The sequence below is a fragment of the Malaya genurostris genome, chromosome 2 (assembly GCF_030247185.1).
Source record: "Malaya genurostris strain Urasoe2022 chromosome 2, Malgen_1.1, whole genome shotgun sequence".
NCBI classification, from domain to species: Eukaryota; Metazoa; Arthropoda; class Insecta; order Diptera; family Culicidae; genus Malaya; species Malaya genurostris.
Window position 1 is genome coordinate 116,725,642 of NC_080571.1, and position 21,675 is coordinate 116,747,316.

The 21,675-nt window shown below is 37.6% G+C and overlaps 1 protein-coding gene across 1 annotated transcript; it reads left to right on the top strand.

The window, feature by feature from the left end:
• Positions 1–3,553: 3,553 nt before the first annotated feature.
• LOC131428117 (sodium-coupled monocarboxylate transporter 1-like) lies at positions 3,554–21,640 on the top strand. Its single transcript, XM_058591790.1, has 7 exons — positions 3,554–3,855; positions 3,915–4,140; positions 4,200–4,251; positions 20,173–20,240; positions 20,306–20,460; positions 20,517–21,147; positions 21,211–21,640. Exons 1-7 carry the CDS (start codon positions 3,611–3,613, stop codon positions 21,607–21,609), a joined length of 1,776 nt encoding a protein of 591 aa, XP_058447773.1. The 5' UTR covers positions 3,554–3,610; the 3' UTR covers positions 21,610–21,640.
• The last annotated feature ends 35 nt before the right edge of the window (positions 21,641–21,675 follow it).

Genomic DNA, 21,675 nt, shown 5'->3' on the forward strand with positions numbered 1-21,675 from the left:
AAAAATTTTAGAATGTTATAACTTTCAATCGAAATTAATCCCAAGGTTTCGACATTTTTCTAAGCAAAGTATAATTTGCAGAACATGGGGCGAGGGGCCCTGGCCCATCCTGAAATCAAAAAACATATAATTATTTAGAATGTCTCAGATATCTGTTACGGAAATAACACGACAGTAAATGTATTGAAATGTAATACAATATCAGTTCCAGTGGAAAAAAATTAAGTGAATGTTAACTCTTTCTTTTTTAACGACTAAGTTTAGTAGTCAATATTTCTTTTTTCATTTTGCGATATTCTCCTAACCAGAGACCATTTTTTTGTAGAAACAGACAATGAAAGTTATAGAATGATAGTACTCAAGAGAGAGTAAGGATGTGAATATATAGAACGGAAAGGTGAGACGTGACAGAGAGTCATTAAGCAAGCAGAAATCTTCTAGTAACTTAATTTTTCCCTTCTACCAGAGGAGTTAAGCTTAGGCATCTGAACAATGCGAATCACCCAAGTCTCTGGTATGTCGGAAAGTAGTGATATAGGTCTTTTACCATATACTATCCGAACCGGCAAAAGAAAAATTACCAGAAGTTGTCACTTTTCTACTTGCGACGGCATTCTCACACACAGTGACAACTTCTGGTAACTAACTGGTTAGGAGAATATCGCAAAAAAAAAGAAAAAAGTGAATGTTAAAACAGCCGTGAAAGGCACACCGAGAATTAGTTACATAAGCAATCTTCAGTAACATTATTTTTTTAATCTTTGGGCCCAGCCCGAAATGAAATTCTGGGTACGGACCGGTGTAGAACATACATGATTTGAAAGTCACTAAACAACTTAATGTATACATAAGTGTTTCAAAGTTCTGAGTACCAGAACAACATATCTGCTGCCATACAACTGCATCGATATAAAAGGTGAATTTTCCATCTTGCATCATTTTCTGAACAACACTTGTTGAAGCGAGACATGCGGGAGAGCAACATCGAAAACCTCACGCTTTTGGAATGAAGCGATCGTCGAACAGCAGAATTGTGCCGCACACACCAAAAGCCTGTCGGTGGAAGTCGTCAGTTATCATGGGAGCGCTGCTCAGTTGAGTTATCCGGAATTTGAGTCGGAATTAAGGGGATAGGAGGGTCTTACACTTTTGAAAAATCATTTATTATTTTCTTTATATTTTCTTATAGTAAAACATTTGAAGAATTTTCTGTGAATTTCTCAAGCCTATTGGAACGAAACTCTGGAAGTTATGGACCTTTATCTATGGATATCTCATTCTACGAAGAAGCAAGAGCTCGGCGCACAGGCCCAAGATTTCTACTTCGATTGACTTCAAAACTTGACAAACTTTTCTTACAATGTTTCATTATAATAAATTATAAAAGAAAAAATGTGATTTTTTGAAAATGTTAGACTCTATGGGCTCCCTGGAGTAATTAATTGTTTCCATTGATTTTATAGACAAAAACTTTAAACGAGTTTTTCTGGAAAGCAGGTTTTGAAAGTCCGTGTCCATCGTCATTCAAAAACTACTGCACCAATTTGTTTCAAATTTCTCACACACTTTCTACATATAAAAAACCAGACCCCAACGTTTTCCTTTTCGTTGTTTGTTACTTTGAGGAGGTTTAACAGCTACATAATGGCGGATTTTTTCGGTGGGGTCTAGAAAAACTTCTACTCTAACTATGCTGCGTTCATTTGTTGACTTCTGATTAGTCTGCGCTGAGATACAGTGGACACCGCTAATCATGATCTTTAAGAAGCGTCCTCAAAAATATCTCTTCACCGACTCAATATTTTTCCGAAAAACAAATATCAAAATGTTGTTCGAATGATGCTTTTTATCATGCAAAACATTTGAATTTATTTTGTTGAACGACAATTCTGGAAAAAAATCGCAAAAATGATGATTTTTTTCATCGTTTAGACCCTACCCCCCCTTAATTGTGAGTACTAAATACACTTACTGATTCCGCCCGAAATCGATTGATTCATCTTCTTTGGATATTCATTGAAAATCACAATGAATTCCTAGTCATATTTTGGATGAGTTTACCGAGTGCACACGCCAAGAGCCATCTCAGTTCTGTCTAAATACAGATCCTGTTGATCGAGACAATTCAAGGCTTTTCAGTCTCACAGATCATCATTCAGAATTAATTGAATTTTCAACCAAAAGCATCAGATTCATCAAAATGGCAGTTGAAAGAGTCACTAACACATTCAATTACGACGGCAATGTGAAAATGAAAGTATTGATGTAGAACACATCTTTATACTAGTATGGGTGTCGTTTCGAAATATGCCCGAATTCGAATTTAGCACGTTACTTTCCAAGACGAACGCCTTCATAAGAGACTTTTTAAGGAATCAATATTATTTTATTGTGTGTGTATGTGTCAAATAATCTCACTAGGTTTACCCGAAGATTGACCGATTTTGAAAAAACTAGGATTCAAATGAAAGATTTTGTGGTGGTCTAATACGAAATTCATGAATTTCATCAGGATTTGACTTTTGGTTTCGAAGTTATACGGTAAAATGTGTGTTTTTATTTATTTCCTGAAAAAAAACTAACCGACTTAAAATGAATTTCTGACGATCAGTTTTGTCTATTGCCTTTTTTTCGAGTACAGTCCTTATCAGTAGTGTTGTCGATTCATGTGAGATCCACTTTGGGGCTGTCCATAAAAGACGTCACGCCGCAAGGGGGAGGGGGGTGTCTCACAAAACGTAACCTTTTGTGACAGGGGGAAGGGGGAAGGGGGAAGAGTTGTTGGAATGTGACGTCCAATATTTTCAATGAGCGCATTTTCTGAAAAAATCTCCACAATAAACGTTTACATTCTATAGGAAAACGTGGATTTGTTGATGTAAAGCTTCTTCTTGTAAATTCGGAAATGAATGATGCAGGAAATCATTTCTGTTGTTATCAGCAAAAGTGCACGGAGGAGCGAGTAAATTAGCGAAATTAATAAATTTTGCCTTATTCGAGTAAAAAAAAGATGCCTTCAAACGGTTTAACTTAAGTTGTGCACTGACAATTTTAGTCAATGTATATGAGTTTGGGTGCACCAATCGCTTGGAATTATGGGTTTTTAATGGGTGGGGGATAGTCAAAAATTCCCAAAAAAGCGTGACGTCTTTTATGTACAGCCCCTAAGGAGGACTAAACCTCCTTAGTACACGTTCGCTTGGCGGAATACAACTTGTTTTAACTTCACTTTTACTATCCTAAGGATACCAATTAATGCCACTAAATTTGTACAAGTGTGAAGTAATGCACTCTCGTTCGAACATGAGAATGATCTATTTTCACAAAGTAAATAAATTTATAATAAATGAAATAATTTTTGCGTATTGCATCATTTTAAAATTGAGCAAGGAGAACGATCTATATGATTATATAGCCCTAGCAGTAAACTTAATATCCGCATACTCTGTGTAATCCAACACAATAAATCAAAACTCGCTACGCTAATGATGGTGTAAATGGATACGAATCTTTCTGGAGGATCAGTTTTGTATTACAACTTGACTGACAGCATTCCATGGTGGACTGTAAGCGTCTTGCGTAGTGTGAAATACCTTATTTCGTTGAAAAAATGAACCTTAGTACAATTACTGTTCAAGATGTTAGTCGATCGCTTCAAGGCTTCGGTTTAGCTGATTATGTGGTATTTACCGTCATGCTGATGATCTGCATTGCAATTGGAATTTTCTTCGGATGGAAAGATCACAACAGACGACAAAAAAATCGAACGGCCCGTAGGGATTCCGAAGCCTTGGACTATTTGGTTGGTAGTAGGAAGCTTAAAATATTTCCTGTCGCAATGTCATTGGTAGCAAGGTAGTATTTGATTTATAAGGTTTTGGGGATCTCATTCTAACAGATTTTTTAATAAATAGTTGGCTTTCTGGAATCGCGTTGATTGGATCATCGACGGAAACTTATTTATATGGAATACAATTTGGATACATTTTCACGGGCATCATTCTGATGGCATTTAGTATGAACTATTTGTTTATTCCAGTTTTTCATGGTTTGCAAATAACATCTGTCTACGAGTACCTTCATTTGAGGTTTGATAAAAGAGTTCGTTTGTTGGGTTCGGTGTTGTTCACTGCGGCAACAGTAAGTTGAGATTACAAAGTAGGTATTATAATAGCAGTAATTGTTTTCTGAATTTTAAGCTGCTGCATTTGCCGATTGTGATATTTGTACCTGCGCTTGCTTTCAATCAAGGTAAGTGAATTAATAGCAATGATTGGAATATTTCAAAATAAGCTAATAACTTCTTTCGCATTATTTGTGTGTAAGAAATGCAACTTTATGTAGCAACTGCCATAAAGACGCGCTTCGACTGTATCAGTAAATGCTTATGGGTTTTTGTTTCTGAACTTAAAACCGAAGTAACTCATGTCCGTGAAATCGTACACTATAGTGATTTGTACCGCACTTTCACTTGCATCTCTTATGCACAGTTTTTTGTTTGTTCAATGTTCTGAAGTGTAGCTCAAGGGCTATGATTCTGAATATAAGACGCCGATCTTCGCTATCAGGTCTGTGGTTTTCAAGGATCAAACTCAACACATGCCATTTTATGGCAATTATGCAATTTTTGTCGAGTAGTAAAGCGAGTTTAGGACCAACGAAATCATTCGTTGCACCAGCTCTAGCCAGTCTATTCATTTCCAGTAATACCAGAATTGTCGGGTAGGAAGTAAACAGCATTTGGAATGCTGAGGTCTTCGATTTGAGTTCGAAATGCGATCACTAGATTGAACTGTAAATCTTTCGAAACTCCTTTGAAACTGCCTGTATGTTGGAAGAAAACAAATTGTTTTCCACAGATTCCATGCTAAAGTGCTGATTGTATCCCACACAAAATCGTGTAGATTTCAGATTGGAATACAGTACAGTATTCACAAAGTATCAGGCGTACAACTTTGCTTCCACCGTTTTTTTTCAAAATCAAAAGCTTTATTGCAAAAAAGTGCTTACAGATGTATTATTCAAAGTATTGTCCGTCGCTAGCGACTACTTTCTCCCATCTTTCCGGCAATTTTCGGATCCCGGCTCGAAAAAAGGAGTCCTCTTTTGACGCTGTCCATGAAGCAATCCATTTTTCCAACTCTTCGAAGGATTGAAAATGTTGATCTGTCATGCCGTGTGCCATCGAACGGAATAGGTGGAAGTCAGAGGGGGCTACATCTGCGGAATATGGCGGGTGGGACAAGACTTCCCATTTCAGCGTTTCCAGGTACTTTTTGACCACTTTTGCAACGTGAGGCCGAGCATTGTCGTGTTGGAGGATGACTTTGTCATGTCGCTCTTAATATTGTGGCCGCTTTTCTTTTAACGCGCGACTAAGGCGCATCAGTTGCGTTCGGTAGCGATCTCCTGTGATGGTTTCACCCGGTTTTGAGAGCTCATAGTAAATCACACCGAGCTGATCCCACCAAACAGAAATCATAACCTTGGCGCCGTGAATATTCGGTTTCGCCTTCGAAGTTGCATGTCCGGGCTTTCCCCATGATTTTCTGCGTTTAGGATTATCGTATCGAACCCACTTTTCATCACCGGTTACGATTTGATGTAGAAACCCCTTACGATTTTGTCGTTGAAGCAGTTGCTCACATACAAATAGACGGCGCTCGATGTCCCTCGGTTTCAACTCGTACGGCACCCAGTTTCCTTCTTTCTGAATCATGCCCAGGGCCCTGAGACGTTTTGAAATGGCTTGCTGACTTACTCCAAACGATTCGGCAAGCTCTTCTTGGGTTTGACACGAATCTTCATCAAGCAATGCTTCTAGTTGTTCATCTTTGAAGATTTTTTTTCTTTCACCACCATGTTTGTCTTCGACATCGAAATCACCATTTTTAAAACGTTGAAACCACTCCCGATAACTTCTTTTACTCAGAGCAGCATCACCGTAAGTTTCTGAGAGCATTCGATGCGCTTCAGTTGCATTTTTTTTCGAATAGTAACAGAAAAGTAAAACTTCCCGCAAATGGCAAGAACTGAGCACATAAACAGACATTTTCGAGCGTGAATAAAACGAAAACGAGAACAACTGTCACAGGAACGTCGATGACAATTCGTTAGGCACTGTATACACTCACTTTAAAGGCATTATCATCTATGTATTTTGACCAGCCTCAGCCGGTACAGTCACCTATCGAAAAACGGTGGAAGCAAAGTTGTACACCTGATAAATAAGATTGATATTTCATAACTGTCGACACCACACGGAATGACCGAAATAAGCTCTGCGCCTAATTCGTATTACTGTTTTTGAGTTAGTTGATTTTAACAACGAAATTTCCAAAATAACTAGGAAATTAGTTAAAATTGAGAATTTACTTTGCTGGAAAAAACTCTTATTTTTAGAGAATGTGTTTAGTTGGCGAATATCCTGGACAAAAACCAGCAATATTTCGTTCCAACACGAAATTCTCATTGACAACTAATTTTGTTATTAAAATCAGAAAATTGTTTCTATTTATCTATCACCATTATTACTGAAGGACAGCACAAAGAAAACAAAAATGAAATTGATGCGGCCAACATGGATATTTGCAAACGCCATATGGAAGACCCATATGCAATATCCAATTCACCGGCATTACATAATGATACTATTCTAGTTTTAATATAGTCGTAATTAAGATTAGTAAATATCCTTGGCATCTTAGAGCTTAAGCAGTGTGCCTTAAAATTATATTATAATATTGAATAAAAAAAAAAAAAAAATGAAATTGGTTTTATTAACAAGTTTATTATACAAAAACTCATGAGAAGTGCCAAAGCAAAACAATCAATTAAAAAGCTAAAAAGGACAGTCTTGTTGAAACTGCTTTCTAATTGTTTTGATGTTCATGATCCATATATTAGTTTCTAAACCGATATGTAAATTTGCGCATTTGAAACGATTGTGCGTAGTAATGTTTTTACGCGGAACAGTGAAGTGAGTTTCGAATGTTCCACTCTAATTGTATATGTCAAATGATGTTTTTTTTGTATCTTCCAACCTTCCGGGCTACGCCGTCCGATGTACTACTTGTATTCGGTTAAGGTTTTCCGAGTGCTCAAAAGTTTTTAGTGAGAAAGTCGATTTCACGAAGTCGAATGAAGAAAACAGCGTTTTAGAAGAAAAATGTTTAAAAAGAAGTTTATATTTCGTTTATGTCTTTTTCTCCAATAGAACATCGTATTTATACCTGCCAATATAGAAAAACAACCGCGACTGAAAAATTCTAGTCGTTAGTAGTGTGTCATCTAGTGGCTAGTAGTCATTACGGTGTGAATGTTTTTTCGGTGACAGTGCGCCATATAGCTGCAAATTGCAGAAGAAAATTCAACCATTCATGTTGGTTGAAAACAACGTTTTATTTATCTAATTCAACCAAAAAATTAGTTGAATGGAAATGAAGTGTGTCTTAGCTAAGAAATGACAGCACGTTGAATTGGTGAATTCAACTAAAAACGTGCTTAATCCACCTAGCAGTGAGATGATACCTTTTTTTATCAATCCGCATGTGTTTTTTGCATGAATATTCTTCGGTGTTTCAGTTTTCATGACATTATTCTAATGTCCGTCGATTCAAGTGGCAATTTGAGATTTTAATCACTCATTACTCTGTAATGTCGAAACAGCAAATCGGATCGAATTTGAATCAAAAAGTGTAACAATCGATTAAACATTCCATGATATGTCGAAATAATTTCCACTTTAGAGTTTAGGGTAATTTAAGGTACTCTTCTATATCGCCTTGAATTTTAAAAATTCATCATCCTACAATTCCAGAATCGGAAGTCAGAATTGGATGAAATTGGATTTATTTTAATTTGAACTTTTGTTTCTGAAATTCGATTAGGCTTTTTTTAGAAAACGATTGAGCTTTGAGAAACGACTCGATACTGGAACCGGAATTCAAAATTCGGTGTAGCCGAAGTCAGACAAATTTATCTGAATAGCTATGTAGTTTACATTTGATTTAAAATGTTTAAAAATCAGTGCAGACATCTTTGAGAAATCGTAGCGCAAATTAAATTTTTGAATACCTTCCGAATCGAAAACTGAGTACAACCAAAAATGAAATAAGTTTTTTTGGTTATCGACTATACAAATCTGCTAACCCGATAAATCTGATTAATTTATTTGAAATAGACATTTTTATACTAATCACCATGTATCTCTCTAAACCGGAAGTTGGATCTAACTGAAAAGCAAGATGTTTTATAGAATATTAAAACTTTTCATTTGAATCTTAGATGATTCTTAGATTTAATTTGAATCTTAGTTCGGTTCAGCCATCTACGAGTAAAATTAGTTACGCAGTTTTAATTTCGTTTCACATATCATCCTGTAGTTCCGGAAACAGAGGTCGGAACCAAACATAATTCAGGAGTCTTGTTTGGGAGTATACGATTTTTCATATGAATCTGAGTATGTAGAACACGGTTGAGTCATCTCCGAAAAAAATTGAGTGAAATTATTGGTCACACATGGATTTGCTGATCTCGACGAACTGATTCGAAGGGAATATGGCTGTTATTTTCTTCCAGCATTTATTTCTGTAAGTCGTTTAAATCAATATAATTATGGAATTGCTTTCAACTCGAAAATTCGTCCGGTTTACATATGTCATATTCGAACGATTATGTTGCCAAAAACGAACCGTGCTAAAATCGGTCCGAGGCAAAATATCATGTTGTACACAGTCTTTTGGGTACTTAAAACCAAATGTATGTAACAGTATAAAAAATCGTGTTTTATGTTGTTCCCAAGCATTTCTTTGCCAGACAGCGCTCAAAACTTCTACTGCTGGAATAGGGGGAAAAGTCGTTTACACAAAAATTTCTATATCTCCGTTTAAAATGGACGGATTTGAACAATCTATGGCTTGTTGGATAGGTATTATCGTGCGGAATCTAAGTCTGAAAATATATTCTGTTTTCAAGGTCAATTTTGACAGATACTGTCAAAAAACTGAAAATTTTGACATAAAACTTCGTATAACTCAAAAAGTAAACATCCGATCTCAAAACCATTCAATAGCGTTTTGGGTGACGAGGAGACCTTTCATTTGCGACTAGTTTGATCAAAATCGGTCCAGCCATCTATGAGATCTCGACCTCTTAGTTGACAACACACATACAGACACACACACATACACACACACAGACATTTGCTCAGTTCGTCGAGCTGAATCGATTGGTATATGTCATTCGGCCCTCCGGGCCTCGGAAAATTTTTCGAAAGTTTGAGCGAATTCTATACCTATTTTTTATATATATAAAAAAAGGTAAAAATAGCTATTTCAACAAATATTGTATTATTATTAAGGGAATAAGAATTAAAAAATCTAAATTAGCAAAAGTAAGATTTTTTTAGTAGTCTCAAAAATTAACTAACTAAAATCAGAAATTCAACTAATTTTTTCGCCAAAATGCTGATTTCAGTCTTTCCGTGTGGTTGATTTTTTTTTGGGTTCACTCGTCATGAAATGATAGTAAAGATTGAAGACTGCGTGACATCACCATTTGCTGTTAGTTCTGGTGTCAATGAGGGCAGTCATCTCGGGCCATCCCTCTTCTTAATTTATTTAAACTACTTGAACTTCGCGATAAAATATATGAAGTTATCGCTTGCCGATTACTTCAAGCCGTTCAATATCATCAATAATACCAACGACTCCGAATTCTTGTAGTCGCAATTAAACGTTCTTTCAAACTGGTACAAAGTCACTAGAATGATACTCAATGGTTCCAAGTGCTCTGTTATCTCTTTCACTCGTAAAAGCTTGTTGATAAAATTCGATTATAGGATATCCAAAACCTATGTTGAAGCGAAGATCATAAGTGAAGTATTTAAGAGACATATTGGATTATAAATTGAGATTTTAGGAGCATATAGAATTGTTCGTATATCTTAGGATTATGTGGATGTATACTGCTTGAAAGCACTTGAAGCAATTCAACGCAAATTTGTCCGTTTCGTACTTCGTCGTTTTCCGTGAAGAGACCCTATATATCTCCCCAGTTATGAAGATCGTTGCAAGCTAATAGATCTTGATTTATTCTCTGTTCGACCAGATGTTTTTAAGGTTACCATTGTTGCTGATATAATGCAAGCACTTTTCGATTTTTAAGATCTTTTGCAATTGTTATCCCTAGGCATTTATCACAGTGCTCTCTGGTTCCACCCCTTGCTCAGGTTGCCCACATCTAGAACGAACTACGGTCATTACGAACCATTGACTAGCATGTGTCGTCTGTTTGACAATTGTTCCAATGCATTTGACTTTCATCATTCCCGTAATGCTCTAAAAGGAGTGTTCTTCAGTCACCTATCTTGATAGGTCAAGCTTAGGTGTTTATGTATCATTTATGTCATTATAATCTCTTGATGTAAAAAATAAGGAGGCTCTATGCCTATGTTTGAATCTAAATAGCTAAAGTGGGCTTTTCCATAACAAAGAATAAAGAAAGAATAAAGATCATTCAACTGAGAACCTATCGTGCAACAAATTCTGTGTTCATCGAGTTGTCGTTCCAAACAACCACACTCCACACGAAGAAGGTATCTCACACTGAATGTTTTTAAAAGAAAAATTGCAAGTGAGAACTAGGTCACAAGGAGCAAGTACAAATTTATTCCAAGTAACCATTTGAGACCACAAGTTTATGAGGTTCCTGTTCCAAAGTTCTGTAACCTTAAGACTGTATGTACATGGTAATGCTACTTGTTTAAGGAGCGCGGTTTAATGCATCGTAGCGCCTCTGGAGCAGTAGTAAGTGTTTGCGTGAATGCTCCTGTCATCGCCATTAGGCCCATCCTTTGGAGATGATTTAGCTTTGAATGAACTTTTGCAACTTATCCTTTCTGCCACCATGCTAAAATTGGTCCAACAATAGTAATGTAGGTCCAATGAATGTATCTATGTTTGAGTCCCCAGGATTTGCCAAAAACTCGTCTGCATTGGACGAAAACCATGCAAGCTCTCTTAATCCTAAAGTCAATGTGAACGGACAAATTCCAGGGGCTGGGGTCCACTAGGAAATTGATAGTACCTATTAGCTTTCTCCGGACAGTACCAGCCTAGATGCCGTGTGGAATCCGGCGGAAAAAAATGAGCCAAGAATAGAGCCCCTGGGTTCCTGCTTCCATGTCGTAAAAGGCGACAATTGCAGGAGTTTCTTTTTCCTTTCAGTTATCAGATGTTTCACTTCTGATTACTCTATTTTACTAAATTATCTCTTCATTCAACCTATCTTTTTCCGTCTAGCTTCGGAGAAAAGTCTTATTTGGAATGTTTTCTTCTTCCATGTTAATGATTGTCTTTCAGGATTATAAATTAAATGATAAAAATCAACTATTGCGCAAATCCGTTGATATTACAATGTTAATAACAGAGATAACACATATCGGTATACTGAATACATAGCAAAAAACGTGATTAATCCACCTAGCAGTGAGATGATACCTTTTTTTTTTTTATCAATACGCATGTGTTTTTGCATGGATATTCTTAGGTGTTTTAGTTCTCATGACATTATTTTAATTATCGTCCTTTTAAAAAGGCAAATTGAGATTTTAATCACTCATTACCCTGTAATGCCGAAACTGCAAAACATATCGAATTTCAATCTTAGCGTGCGACAATCGATTGAACATTCCATGAGATGTCGAAGTAAGTTCCACTTTAGAGTTTTTCGTCATTATTTATGGTACTTCCAGAGCCGGTATTCAGGAATTAGCATAGCCCAAAATGATTCGAATGGCCATAAATTATTACGCCAAACAATTTACATGAAATTTATAAACTCATCATCTGTAATTCCAGAATCGGATAAAATTCACCAATTTTGTATGGGACCTTAAGTCCTGTAATATTTGTTTTTGAAGTTCGATTTGGTCTTTTTTGAGAAAATGATTGAGCTTTGAGAATCGATACGATACTGGAACCGGAATTCTAAAATCGGTGTAGCCGAAATCAGTTAAATTCACCTGAGCAGTGTGTAGACATCTTTGAGAAATTGTAGTGCGAATTAAAATTTGGGAGTACATTCCGAATCCAAAAATGAATACCGCTCGAACTGAAATAAATTTATTTGGTAATCGACTATCCAAATCTGCAAACCCGATAAACCTGATTAATTTATGTGAAATGGACATTTTTATACTAATCACCCTGCATTTTCTAAACCAGAAGTCGGATCTGACTAAAAAGTAAGAGGTTTTATAGGATTTTAAGACCTCTCATTTGAATCATAGATGATTCTTAGATTTCATTTGAATCTTAGATCGGTTCAGACATCTACGAGAAAAATTAATTGCATTATTTTAATTTGGTTTCACATATCATCCTGTGGTTCCGCAATCAGAAGTCGAATCCAAACGTAATTCAGGAACCTTGTTTGGGAGTATACGACTTTTCATATGAATCTGAGTTTGTAGAAAACGGTTTAGCCATCTCCGAGAAAATTGAGTGAAATTATTTGTCACACACGCATTTGCTGATCTCGACGAACTGAGTCGTATGGTATATGGAAGTCATGTTCTTCCAGCATTTATTGCTGTAAATAGTTTAAATCAATATAATTATGGAATTACTTCCAACTCGATAATGCTGGTATCATCTGGTTTACATATGCCATATTCGAAAGATTATGTTGCCAAAAATGAACCGTGCTAAAATTGGTCCGAGGCAAATTGTCATAAAAAAGGATGCTGTACACAGTCTTTTTGGTACTTAGAAACAATTATATGTAACAGTATACAAAATCGTGTTTCATGTTGCTCTCAAGCATTGCTTTTTCATACAGCGCTCAAAATTCCTTCTACTGGAATAAGGCTTACACAAAAATATCGATATCTCCGTTAAAAATGGACGGATTTTAACAATCTATGGCTTGTTGGATAGGTGTTACCGAGCGAAATCTAAGTCTGGAAACATATTCTGTTTTCAATGTCAATTGTGACAGATACTGTCAAAAAACTGAAAATTTTGACATAAAACTTCGTATAACTCAAAAAGTAAACATCCGATCTCAAAACCATTCAATAGCGTTCTGGGTGACTGGGAGACCTTTCATTTGCGACTAGTTTGATCAAAATCGGTCCAGCCATCTCTGAGATCTCGACCTCTTAGTTGACAACACACATACAGACACACACACACATACACACACACACACACACACACACACACACAGACATTTGCTCAGTTCGTCGAGCTGAATCGATTGGTATATGACATTCGGCCCTCCGGGCCTCGGAAAATTTTTCGAAAGTTTGAGCGAATTCTATACCTATTTTTTATATATATAAAAAAAGGTAAAAACACTTGATATTAATATTTCAAACAACAAACTGCCCAGATCAACCAATATAACTAATTAATGATTTAAATAAATAATTAAAATAATAAAGCGGAAATAATAAAGAATCAAGACGCGCGTGAAATCTGTTGACTTTTATTTGGTGATTTAAAATGATTTTATAACAACTGTTTAGAATATGTCAATGCAATGAATCAACTATTTTATCTAAATCTTATTCACTCGTTTATTTTGTCTCACGTAATTTCCATTATAAAAAATAAGGAAGTATTTATTATTTACGCGATAGTATTGCAAATTTTTCCTCAGTTTCCTCGAATAAGAGCTGTGATTCAAGACTTCCCGTTACTTATGGGATAAGATATTGTTGAAACTTGCACTCGGGAAGTCAGTGAGTTTAGTGGTGCATCCGAGCATCTTGAAACCGGAACATACTGAGTCGCGTGCGAATACTACCAATACTGAAATTTTTACTCACAAATATCCTTCTACCGTGACATTTGTGGAGTGCGCAGTAGTATATACGGCCTATAGTAACAACAAGTGTTGGACTAACATCCCTCCCCATTCCTTACACGATCTACGTTCGGGCCTGGCCGGCACCGGTACTGATCAATGAATTCTGGGATTACCAGAAGATGTACATTGAAGGATGATTTACCAGTTCCAGGTCGGATCATCTAGAAACTCCCTGTACAATTTCAGCTAATCCCGATCATTAACGGAGTAGCAACCAGGGGTGGTCGCTCGAGTTCAAGCTCAAGTTAATGCAAACAGACAAATTCCGTTTTGATTCAATAATAACCCCGACGTATTTCACTTGAACAACCACAACAACATCAAAATCAAAGAACTGTAATGGACGAGCTCCTGTGATAGTCCTACGACGAGTGGAAAGCACCAATGATGTTTTACCCTGATTTACAGATAATCGAACCTGACAACGCCATTGCTCAACAGATCGCAGGGCTTGCTGCATTAAATCAAAAAGAGTGTTGATACTTATACCGGTCATCTATATATGATAATCGTCGGCAAAACTGTAAGTCTGGCATTCAAAGTAATTCAATTTTTTTAACAAACCATCGGTTCCATAAAAGTGGTGATAGTACACCAACTTGAGGACATCTACAGACATTCAGCATTCTAATCTCTGCTTGACGTAGCGATGAACAAAGAAGTCGATTTCTTCGGTTCGAGTGCTCTTGATTTTATGTACGGTTGCATGAAACTTCTTCATCTCTGGAGTAAGTCTTATGGTCCGTAGGATCTCGAGATACTCCTCGGCACTTGTCTTTCACGACGAGTGCTTCACCTTTCTTCTTGACAGTGGACTTGCTATTGTAGTCCTGCGTTTTCTTCTCATTCTTCCAATCACATGCCAGGGAGTTTCGGGGATACCGTTGTTGGTGTGTTCTTCGACCACTTTTTTCTCTCAATATTACGTCAAAGTGTCTTTCCTGGGTATCTATTTCGTTTTCTGGATGCCCCCGATTCGTCTCCGTTCTGCAAAGACCACCGCCGCCTAATCCGCCTTGACTCCACTTGTGGTGTTGTGATGATGCAGTGTCAAGTCACCGCTGTAAGTTCAGTTTGAGTAGATGCCGCTCCTCTTTTTTCTGTTCCTTGATGGCTGATCTGACAGCTTCGCGAATCTTTATCTTGCTGCTGCTGCTGTTATTGTTGCTTCGTACGCTCATCATGCTATTTACAGATTCGATTAAGTGGTTCTCTCTCTTCATGTTCAGTTTTAATAGCTCTTTTACCGTCTCAGTTTTAATAGCTCTTCTACCCGCGTCTTTGGTGATGATATGGGTGAGTCAATTTGGGCGAATGCATTTGCCAAGCTCAATTTCTCGTATAAAAAATGGTGGTATGGTATGGTGATGTTTGCAAGCAGTAACGCCATGCTAGGGCAGACCCAGCCCTTATGATTGGCTTCAGGACCAGAACACCGCAAGTGGCAGGTTTGGAGCGTATCTAGATGCCTGTATAGTTTTTATCGGGACGGTGGCCTTCACCACCGGTACACTCGCCGTATACGGAAGGTGTTTCCTGTTCTTATTGGAATTGTAGGGGAAGTATTAAAGTAGGAAAACTCATGACGTGTGTTTGCCATTGTAGATTCAAGAAAAACGGCATCAGTATAGTGGAGCATCGAAGTGATTTGATTAATCGATTCTTTTCAAAGCTGCTTTGCGTTCGAGAAAAATGCACCCAATAGTGTTCAATGACGGCTCTTCCGAAACCTAGAAATGAATTCCATGTAGCATTGTGATAGTTTCTCTCGTGAAAATATGCAAATCCGAAACAAAATAATCGACATCTTATTTGCTATTTTTTTAGTCGTTAAGTTCACCCATTTGCCAGAATCAATCCGCACTGTGGGCTGCGGGTCGGATTTGTTTCGTGCACCGTTCGCAGTGTGAGCTGTGAATTTCGATTCAAACAAGGGCAATTACATGAGCATTCAGCAGCTAGTTGTGTACATTGGAGTAAAATACACCGAGAAATAAACAAACGATGGAGAAAATCCTATAAATCAGCCCTTCTAAGAACTTTCAATGCATACAAAAAAGCTAAAAGCGTTGGTCGACTGTTGAAATGTGCAAATTGGAAGTGAAAATAATCGTTTTAGCGCACCGTTCCCAGTAAACTGCTAACGCACTGACAAGTCGAAGTCGGAACGAAAAAATAGAAGTCTAAGCTTGTTGAAATCGGTTTAGCCATTTACGAGAAAATTATTAAATAAGGGCGAGTATAGCGTCCCGGTGGATTTTCCTAACCAACATCGGTTTGATCATCGGCCCGATTTGCAAATACCAAACAAGGTATTTTCGAGCCGACGTATCCCAGATAGGGTGAAAAAGAGTATTGGGCATTTATTTTATTTCGATCATGGAAACTTTAACCCTAAATCCAACTCCGGTATATCTCGTTCCCAGTGATGGCATTTCACCAGAGTGAAACACGCTGGTGTAAGATTCTTGTATACACAGGGGATGCAAGAAGCGAACATCAGACAAAAAGGAAAGCGCACTTCTTCTCAGTGTCGAATAGACAGAATTTGAGGGTGTTCTTGTTAAAGCAGCAGGCGCGAGTGAAACACATTCTCTTCGTACGAATCACTCTCACGCTCCCTAGTATAAAGACACCCAAGTGACCACTACTACCACTGTTATTTATTTTGAAATTTATAGAAGGTGACGATGGCCTTGCTATGACAATCTTTTTCGCAGCAAAAATAAAACAAAATTTTAACGATAAATTGCGCTTTACTGAATATGCGTGCCCCACGCTTGTCTTGTGCGAACCGTACACCAGTGCCCTCACCGGCGTGCACACTTCGGAGAAATATCTTCATCCATCTCAGAGAATTTCAGAGCTCTGCTCTAGCAATTTGTGTGATCCAGTGCTAAAGTTGAAAGAGAATAAGCACTCGCACTCATGACGCTCTCACACAGAGGAGATGGACATCTTTGCTCGATCCCAGCGATGCCAGATAGTAGTACACTGAGGTTTCTTTTTACGTGGGGGATACGTACCGCATAAAAAACCGCGCAAAAAAACCGCGTAACTTCGGAAATTCACGTAAAAAAACGCGTAACTTCGGAAATCCGCGTAAAAAAACCTTTAAACTAAAGAAAAAAAAAGTTGATGCCAAATATCTTAGAAATGCATGAAACGTCCAGATCTCGTGTAATCACAAAAAAACATTTTATTTTGTGAAAATCGACTTTTGGACAAAGAAATATTTTGAGAATTCCAAAATCGAAATTTTTTTGGATACCGAAAAAAAACGCGTGATTTTGGAGATTCGCGTAAAAGAAACCGCGTAACTTCGGAAATCCGGGCAATAAACCGCGTAATCCGCGTAAAAAAGCCACGTAAAAAAAACCGTTAAAAAAACGCGTAAAAAGAGACCCCAGTGCAGTGCCATGTTAAATGGTCCGTAAAATCTATTCCACATACACCGAAACGAGGGTTCGGGTTCGAGAAAAGAGTAAGTTCGTGAAAAAAGTCCATGATATGGCTATTTTTGGAACGGATGTGAAGAGAAAGTGCAAGAAAATGAAGTTTGGGCTCGTTTCAAAATCCAAGATGACGGCTTCCGGCTTATTGATATTCTTTTAAAACCCTTACATCTGGGTATTTTCGTAACGGGATTGATGAGTAGAGGCCGGAAAACGATATTAGAGGTGGTTCTGAAATCGAAGATGGCGACTTCCGGTTTCTTGACATTCCTTGAAAATCCTTACAATGTGGGTTCTGAAATTCAAGATGGCGACTTCCGGTTAATTGATATTTTTTAAAACCCTTTACAATGTGGGTATTTTTGGAACGGGATTGATGAGTAGATGTCGGAAAACGATGTTTGAGGTGGTTCTGAAATTCAAGATGGCGACTTCCGGTTTCTTGATGTTCCTTGAAAAAACCTTTACAGTGTAGGTATTTTCCGAACGGGATTGATGAGTAGAGGCCGGTAAACGATGCTGGAGGTGGTTCTGAAATAAAAAATGGCGACTTCCGGTTTCTTGACATTCCTTGAAAACCCTTACAATGTGGGTTCTGAAATTCAAGATGGCGACTTCCGGTTAATTGATGTTTTTTGAAAACCCTTTACAATGTGGGTACTTTTGGAACGGGATTGATGAGTAGATGTCGGAAAACGATGTTTGAGGTGGTTCTGAAATTCAAGATGGCGACTTCCGGTTTCTTGATATTCCTTGAAAACCTTTACAGTGTAGGTATTTTCCGAACGGGATTGATGAGTAGTTGTCGGGAAATGATTTTTTGGTGGTTTTGAAATTCAAGATGGCGACTTACGGTTTCTTTATATTCCTTGGAAACCCTTACAATGTAGGTATTTTCGGAACGGGATTGATGAGTAGATGCCGGAAAACGATGTTTGAGGTGGTTCTGAAATCCAAGATGGCGACTTCCGGTGTCTTGATATTCCTTGAAAAACCCTTATAATGTAGGTATTTTCGGAACGGGATTGATGAGCAGATGTCGGAAAGCGATGTTTGAGGTGGTTCTGAAATCTAAGATGGCGACTTCCGGTTTCTTGACATTGCTTGAAAACCCTTATAATATGGGTATTTTCGGAAAGAATTGGATTTCAAAACGACCACAATAATCGTTTTTTCGGTACCTACACACCAAATCTTTTCTGAAAATATCCATATCGTGAGTATTTTCAAGGAATATCAATAGACCGGAAGTGGTCATCTTGGATTCGAAACGATCACAAACATCTTTTTTATGGCATCACGTAAAATCCTCTCCGAAAATACCCATACTGTTAGGGATTCCCAGGAATATAAATGATACGGAAGTCGCCATCTTGGACCCTAAACATTGTTTTCCGGAATCTTTTCATCAATTCTTTTAGAAAATACCCATATTGTATGGGTGTTAAAAGAATATCAATAAACCGGATGTCGCCATTTTGAATTTCAGAACCACCTCAAACATAGTTTCCCGACATCTACTCATCAATCCCGTTCCGAAAATACCCACATTGTAAGGGTTTCCAAGGTATATCAAGAAACCGGAAGTCGCCATCTTGGATTTCAGAACCACTTCAAACATCAAACTCCGGAATCTACTCTTTAAACCCGTTCCAAAAATACCAATATTGTAGTAGTTTCCATGGAATATAAATGATCCGGAAATCGCTTTCGATGTATGCCAAAACCTCTTTTTACGACGTAGGTTCATAAAAAAGTTTACGTTTTTTGGGATTTGGTTCTTAAAAAAGATTACGTTATTTGAGATTTGGTTTGTGTAAAAAGAGGTAACGTATAAAAAGTGTTCGTAAAGGGGAGTTTGTGTGTATTTAAAAGGACCGCACGAAACGCTATCATGTTCATTACACCCCGAGTTCCCTTTTTGTATCGATTGTATTCAAGCTTAACTATATTACATAAAACCGAAGCAAAACAGTCTAACAAACTGCAAATAGTTTTAATGACTGCACGAAACTCGTTGTACCGTTTTACCCCATTTTTTTCTTGTTATAATATTCAGTTGAAATTAATAGATGTCATACTATCGTATATAATACTGTTAAAAATAATTTTCTTCGATTCTTGAAAAAATAACCGATATCGGTTTGTTTAGCCATCTACAGGCAATGACTACCGATTGAAAGAAGGTGATTTAATTTTTTTTACGTTTTTTGTTTCGTCCCTTTAAGTGATAGTATACAATTTTTAACACACTTTACCCTTTACTTGCGGAACCAGAAGTCGGATCCAAATGAAATTCTAAAGTGTTTTGTAGGACCATTCATTTAAATCTAAGTTGGTAAAAATCTGTCACACCCTTTCTGAGAAATAAGTTAGTAGACATATTTTTATTTTTCGAACATTTACCCTATAACTCCGGAACCGGAAGTAAAATCCAATCAAAATTTAAGATGTCTATGTGGGACTACAAGACCTTTCATTTGAATCTAAGTTTATAAAAATCGGTTCAGCCATCTTCAAGAAAAGTGGGTGCATTTATTTTCATGTTTTGCAAAATTTTTCGATTTTTGCATCGACACTTTATGATGATTTTGAGTTCTCTTCACAGAATAAAATTCGAAAATTTCCTGTTGGACCAAAGGATTAGTCATTTGAATCTAATTTTATGTAAAGCTATCATGGAGAAAGTGAGAAGTTCTTTGTCTCATACTCACACGTGCATACGCCCACACACATACTTTGCTCAACTTGACGAGCTGAGTTGAATGGTATATGACAATTTTCATTGGTTGGATTATCAAACTGAAGAGTTTATTTCACTGATATTATTTCTATTCAGTTTCAGGCATTAATGTGCATTTTATTACAACGGTCGTGTGTACGGTTTGCATTTTCTATACTGGTGTGGTAAGTGTGTAACTACTCTGGATTGGTAATCAAAACTATATTTTAAATGTGTTGTATTGTCAAAGGGAGGCATCAAGGCCGTCGTATGGACAGACGTGTTGCAAACATTTGTGATGGTTGGATCGTTGATTTTGATCATTTGGAAGGGCACTGCTGACATCGGAGGGCTTGGAGTACTAATCGAACGAAATCTTGCTAGCGGAAGGATAGAACCACCGAAGTTGATGATTTCAATCCGCTTAGCTTTGGTATACTAATTTAATTTTATTGTTGCAGCTTCAGTTTGGATCCCACCGAACGAATTACAATTTGGGCAATTTTTTTCGGTGGTGGAGTTTTCTGGATAGCGAAAAATGCCATCCATCAGATGATGGTCCAAAGATATCTTTCTTTGCCGACATTTCGAGACGCGCAACGTGCGTTGATTGTGTTCACGATTATGATAATTTGCCTGATGGCAATGTGTTTTTACAATGGCCTGCTTATTTACGCGACATTCCACGACTGCGATCCATTGACGACAAAATTGGCTCGCGCCAAAGATCAGCTGCTGCCGATTCTGGTGATGAAGGTTTTCGGTGATTATCCCGGTCTGGCTGGACTTTTCATTTCCGGAATATTCAGTGCATCGCTTAGCTCTCTTTCAACTGGACTGAACTCGTTGGCCGCAATTGTGCTGGAAGATTTCGTAAAGCCTTTCGTGAAACAGCGACTATCAGAGCGTAAAACACGTTATTTGATGAGAGGAACAGTGTTCGTTTTCGGTGCCATAGCGGTTCTACTGGTATTGGTAGTGGAAAGACTTGGCACAGTTCTGCAACTGTCAATGAGTTTGGTACCGATCTCACTTGGACCACTGCTGGGAGTGTTCCTGACAGGAATGCTGCTTCCATGGGTCAACGCCAAGGTATTTCCAATATTCAGATCAACTTTCCTACATCCAGTACAAAAGACTCAATATTGTTTACAGAGTGCGTTGTTCGGAACCACGACTGGATTACTGTTTATGCTTTATATAGTCGTTCGAGCACAGATATCGATTGCCTCGAAGGAGATTATCAACACAACTAAGCCGGTGTCTGTAGAGGGATGTTCCTACGAATTCGACGAAATTGTAGAGACCGTTGAACATCCTACCAGTTTCAACAAATCCTTACATCACGTGTCGTTCCTTTATTACGCTTTGATCGGAGCAACCGTTACATCCGTATCCAGTCTGGTCGGTGCATCGTTCCTAGGCCGACAGAACACTGAAGACCTCAATCCCCTACTTGTGGCTCCGTTCTTGAGAAAGTTCTACTTCCGAAAGCAAACGAACGAGAAAATCGGCGTGGTTCACTGTTTCGAAGATGCTGACACAACACTGTAATTTGGATGCTATTAATAAATTTAAATTCAAATATTGCATTATCGTCAACTGGATCGCACTACTGAT

Bases quoted from the DNA above. Each gene is read 5' to 3' on its own strand.
- LOC131428117 (XM_058591790.1), top strand. From the start codon at position 3,611: ATGAACCTTAGTACAATTACTGTTCAAGATGTTAGTCGATCGCTTCAA. The intron at 4,252-20,172 runs GTAAGTGAATTA...ATTTCTATTCAG, and splicing joins TGCGCTTGCTTTCAATCAAG to TTTCAGGCATTAATGTGCAT. The intron at 21,148-21,210 runs GTATTTCCAATA...TATTGTTTACAG, and splicing joins TTCCATGGGTCAACGCCAAG to AGTGCGTTGTTCGGAACCAC.